Genomic DNA, 6,000 nt, shown 5'->3' on the forward strand with positions numbered 1-6,000 from the left:
GGGAAGTTGAGGGCTTTGCCGATGCTTATCAACTCTGCTGCAAGATTAATCACAGGGGTTTTAAGGAGTACTCATATAACTCCTGTGTTGAAAAAATTGCACTGGCTACTCATACAACAAAGAGTCCAAGGTGGGGGTGGGGGGATACTTTGTTTTACTTATGGTTAAGGACAATTGCTGGGTATATACCGGGGGGGGGGGGGGGGGGTAATATATATATTTGATATGAAATATAATTTGATAGAATATTAAGTGCTGTTAAAGTGTAAAATGTTTCTATGTTATGTTGCACTTATTGTCGGTTTTAAACTGAATAAAGAATATATATATATAAAAAGATTCTTGCGATTATCCAACAGACATTGTATCATGCGTCTCCAAAGATTATAAAGGATTTCTTTATAAACCGAGAAGAGAGCTTAGATCTGTAAATGGGATGAAATTAAGTTTGGAGGGTAGAATGTTGATCATGCATGTTAGGATTGGAGCATCATTGATGTTTGTGGCTGGTGTAGAACTGTGAAATGCCCTGCCTGGTATTCTGCGATTCTGTATTGGGAGGATAAAGTTTAAGAAAATGCTGAAAACGCAATTATTTGCTAATGCTTTTCTATGCTAATGCTTATTCCATCTGAAAATATCTTCTTCAGAATATAATATAACAATAGAGTAGCTGTTCCTCATATCTCAAAGGCTCACCTTGCCTCAACCAGAAATGGTGCATTTTTCTACATGGTTCCAATATTGTGGAACAATTTACCAGTAGAGTTAAGGAAGGAAGAATCATTTCAAAATTTTAAGAGTCATCTACAAAGCACATTTTTTTCAAATGGCTCTCCCGAATTGAATAATGGAATGGGGACTGCAATCTGCCTTAATTTGTATTAATTCGCATTAATTTGTACTGATTCATGTTGATTTGGGTTTATTTATTTCATATAACAGTTTTAGTGGATATGTTTTAGAAATGTTAATTTCTCCGCGTGAAACTGAGAGGGGAAAGACGCTCAGGATATCATTTCCTTTAACTTACCTGATTCCACAGAGATGCCGAAGAGGAGGTGAAAAAGTGCCACTGGAGCCTCGCGGCACCTGTGAACCCAATCACAGGCAACTATTGAGGATTTCCTGCGGCGTTTACAGCAGGAGTTGATTGCGTCTGGGAGTCGCCCGCTGGAACCGCAGGCTGCGAGTGAAGCCGTTGCAAACTTCCCTGGGCTGGAATCCACCCTGAGCCCAGATGCTGGGACCCTGCCTCCACAACCGCAGAGTGCCAGCTCTCCACGGGAGGACAGTCTATCTGACGTGGTGGACTCTATTCCCCCCGGAGGCTACTTCAAGTTTGGCACTGGATGAATACTTGAATGCGGAGAAGCCAGCGATGGAGCAAAAGGATCAAGGCAATCAGGAGGGATCACTGGCAGCTGAGGAAGACTCACAGACTGCAAGTATTTTTACAGTTTCTAAACCCACTAATGTCACCCTATACTCAATATGGGATTTAGTAATGACTTTGGGACAGACTTTATCACCACAAATAAAAAATTTAGAACAGAAGTTCCAGGAACAAAAGGAGGACATAAAAATTTTGAAACAAGATAATATTATAATAAATACAAAAGTAGAAAAAATTGAAAAAGACCTTTCGGAAGTTAATCAGATTCAATCTACTATAATTTGAGATAATTTGAGAAGGAAGATGGAAATATTGGAAAATAATAGCCTTGTAAATAACCTCAGAACTTTGAATTTTCCTAAAATTTCTTCTATATCAGCGAAAGAAATGTTAAAAAAATATTTTCATGATATACTAGGTATATCTGAAGAATTGTTTCCCCCCCTTCTCAAAAATTTACTATCTTCCAATAAAAGTCCAAGAAAGGCAACAAGCTCAGCAACAAGACCAGGATCAACAGATGGACGTAACAACTATATTGGATACATCATTGAAAAAGTTAGTTACACCAGCTACCTTGCTGGTTACAGTAGTATTGTTGCCTGATAAGAATTGGATTCTAAAGTTATTCTTTAAGAACCGACATAAGGAATTTCTGGGACAAAAAATTCAACTTTTTCCAGATGTGACAAAAAAAACCCAAAGACGTAGAAAACAATTCTTGCTATTAAAATCAGGGGTGATGGCAATGGGTGCAATTTTTCTTCTACGATATCCTTGCAAATGTGTTATCAAATATAAGTCTAGTAATTATATATTTTTTGACTTCACAACTGTCAGGTTTCTTAACCATGAAACTTCTTGAAGGGGTAAATGTAACAACAACAACAATAAGAAATTGTTTCTGTAATCACTAACAGTTGACCGCCTTTTTTTATTAAATAGGATGTATTTTCCTTTTTTCATTATTGAATTTCACTCATTAGAAACTTGGATTTCATCAATATGAGACTTTAAATATTGATTAAGTGAATTATTTTACTTTCTTAATTTTAATTTCCTTCAATAGTTAATGTTAATCTTATTCATTTCTGTACAAGAAGTGTATTTCTTGATAAAGTGTTAACACATAAATTCAAATGCACAAATTATATCCCTGCCCAGTTAGGCTCAGTCTAGGTTGTACCTGAAGCAGTGGAGGATAAATTGACTTGCCCAAGGTCCTAAAGTGCATCAATGATGTTATGCCTATGGTCAGGGGGTAACTGAAACTCAGCATACTACGTGACATGTCTCCTCAAGCCTGGAAAAGCAGGATTTAATCCCTGGTTTTCCTGGTTTGTAATCAGCCTCTCTAACCATTACCTTACTCCTCCACACCATCTCGGAACATGCAATCACAGACAAGGTTATTAAGAAAAACAGCCTAAATAGCTACATTAGAAAATGTATTTAACACATTTGTAAACAATGAAGACAATGAAGGTTTGCTCCATAAGGTGTTCACGGTACTACTCGAAAGGGTCCAGAGAAGACCGACTAAAATGGTTAATAGGCTGGAGGAGTTACCGTACAGTGAGAGACTGGAGAAACTGGGCCTCTTCTCCCTTGAAAAGAGGAGACTGAGAGAAGACATGATCGAAACATTCAAAATACTGAAGGGAATAGACTTAGTAGATAAAGACAGACTGTTCACACTCACCAAGGTAGGGAGAACGAGAGGGCACTCTCTAAAGTTGAAAGGGGATAGATTCCGTATAAATATAAGGAAGTTCTTCTTCACCCAGAGAGTGGTGGAGAGCTGGAATGCTCTTCCGGAGTCTGTTGTAGGGAAAAATACTCTCCAGGGTTTCAAGACTAAGCTGGACAAGTCCCTGCTAAACTAGGACATACGCAGGTGAGGCTGGACTCATATAGAGCACTGGTCTTTGACCTGGGGGGCGCTGCGTGAGCAGACTGCTGGGCAGGATGGGCCACTGGTCTGACCCAGCAGCGGCAATTCCTATGTTCTTATGTTCACTCCTGGTTGGGGGGGGGGGGTGACTCAGGTTCCAGAGTCATATTGCTTTCTAGAGATTGTGCTGAAACAATTGGACCACAGAAACTCTACCCCTTTTCATAGCACTTACAATCGTATCTGCCCTTTGGACAAGGCACTGGTTATCCAGAGCAGGTCCATGGTCTTGAATGGCACTAACACAAAGCTGACATTTGCAGGCAAGTTCTTGGCACTCTCAGGATACATGAAGTGATGGGTAGTCCAGCTGCCCACATCTGCTTCATAGCTTACTGTGGGGGCTTGATTCATTCTGCAAAAGAAGAAAAACCATGGAGGCTATTAATGCTGGTTAGATAGGTAATAAGAGTCCTTTTACTAAACTGCACAAAGAATTTACACTTACTATGATTTAACGGCAAAATTTAATGTGCAGTAAGTGCAAGGGATACATGGTGATTGTTGGGGGTGTGCCCAACATGTCCTCTGCCATTACCATACTAAGAACTGAATTCAGTATATGGGGTTCAAAATTTAGTGCTGAAAATAATTAGCACTGAGCAACATTCTATAATGGACATTCTAGCATAGCATAGCATTACAGAATAGCGTGTAGCACCAGGATTCGTGCCCAGCTTTGGTCATGAGGAGTTGCATCAACTGAAACCAGGTGTAAATTCCCATGTGCAAGTTGCATGTGAATCTGCACTATTCCTTAACACTTTTTTTTAGAGTCCAATTATTTTATATAATAATATATTTCAGCACACCAATAGCCTATTTATGTCACCATCGTGGCGCTTTTAACAGCTGACTTTTCCCACGGCATCTTTTCTTTTTGCTCACTTGGTGGCCATGCTTGTAACAGATACGCTCTGAAATACACAGTTCTTTGATTGCCTCACAGCATATTAAATTTTGTGGTTACATAAGACCGGACCCCAGAAGAAGGTCTTCTGTGACCGAAACACGGACCATGTTGGGTCCACACCACAATATTTTTCTGTGTATTGGATTGTTATATTGAACTGCACCCTTAATGTGAAGACTTTTTAATAAACTTTAGCATCAAGGTCTTCGATTCCACAGCCTTCCTCCTTGTTATAAAATTCACTAACAACATTTCTCCATTCATGGCAACCCTGTTTGTCATTAACTAATCCCACTTTTATAAAACTGTGTGGCAACAGCCCTGAAGCCCTTTAAATCCCTATAGGCTTCAGGGCAGTTACTGCAGTGGCCTGCACTAAAAAGCTTCGTAAATGAAGCCCTAAATCTCGATCCAGTTCTTCTGCCTGTGGTACAGCTTTGTATATCATTATGGTGTACACGGAAATATTTCCCATTTTGAAGATACAAGTAATCCACAAAGGCTTCACATTTCCCTGTATACTCTACATTTCAGTTATGTTTTTAAAAAAATAAAAAGTGATTTTCTTCTTCCTTTTCTGCTAATTTGACCTTCCTTTTATTTATATATTAGAATGTGAACCTGCCTATCCTCAAACATCTAGGAAGTCCAAAACAAATACACATAAATTAACATCACAAACATAATATAGAAGCATAAATTTAAAAAAAAAATTCTCTCAGAAATTTACATAAAGTGGCTACAACGTTAATAATTTAAGATCTTTCTCTTATTGCAAATACAATGGCAATAGGTTTCACATTTTCAATCCTATTGTAAAAGCCTGCAGAAGTATACTTTGTTTCCTAGCACCTTCTGATGTATATGCAATAGTCATGGGATTTATTGAACTAAATTTTTCTAACATGTCATCATGTGACTGTGCCGAATGGTATTACCGTCACATATCTCCACTCCTAGGTACTTTCTAGTTTCTGTTAAAACACAATATACAGGGTTACACACATACATCATACATTTTCTTAAAATCCCCAACTAGGTCTTCCCAGCTCCTCCTGGTCTTCTCTGGGACCTCCATGGCTCCGCCACCATCTCAGCTGGTCCCTCTGCCAGTCAGCTGTCAGTCGTTCCCCCTCAGCCTTGGAGTCTTCCAGTTTCTCTATCATTCAGTTGTCTTATCCTAAGGGCACTAAGGGCTCTCCCAGCTTCTCAGTCATTTTATCACAGATACATGCACTGAGTATTCTTCTTGTGGGGCCATCACCAGTCCTTCACTCCCTAGCCTCTTGGGTCCCCACCATCTGGATCCTTCTTCACCTATCTCACCGCTGGTCATCAAGCCTGAGCCACTTCCTCAACTCCAGACTCTACTGGGCCCTCCGGCTACTTCTTAGCTGTTCCCTACCAGTGTATAGATCCCCAAGAACCTTCCCACCACCAGACTTCACTACAGGGCCAGATCTCTCTGTTAGTGTGGACCTTCCCACTACCGGGCTTCCATTTTCCACTGCACCAGTCCTCCCTGTCAGGACTAGCCAGCCTGGTCACTCTACTCTGCTGCACGAGGTAAGTACCTAATCTTCACATCTTCATTAACATCTTTAGTTTGGTTATACTCATTGGTTCAAAGCTATTATAATGCTCAAAAACCGATGAGGTAGCTCATAAATATCGCCTGCTTGACAGCTAATGAGCAACAGCAGGTAGGAGTCTGAGGCTTTTTCTTCCCTTTCTTAT

General features: G+C 39.9%; 1 protein-coding gene across 2 annotated transcripts in view; it reads right to left on the minus strand.

Annotated features, from left to right (window-relative positions):
- The window catches only part of ST3GAL2 (ST3 beta-galactoside alpha-2,3-sialyltransferase 2), a 268,783-nt gene that overhangs the window by 38,977 nt on the left and 223,806 nt on the right, over window positions 1-6,000 (minus strand). For both annotated transcript variants that reach the window (XM_033943538.1, XM_033943539.1), the window contains exon 4: window positions 3,526-3,705. In XM_033943538.1, coding sequence (XP_033799429.1) covers window positions 3,526-3,705 — 180 coding nt within the window. The remainder of the gene's footprint in view (window positions 1-3,525; window positions 3,706-6,000) is intronic.

The sequence above is a fragment of the Geotrypetes seraphini genome, chromosome 4, assembly GCF_902459505.1.
Source record: "Geotrypetes seraphini chromosome 4, aGeoSer1.1, whole genome shotgun sequence".
Classification (NCBI taxonomy): domain Eukaryota; kingdom Metazoa; phylum Chordata; class Amphibia; order Gymnophiona; family Dermophiidae; genus Geotrypetes; species Geotrypetes seraphini.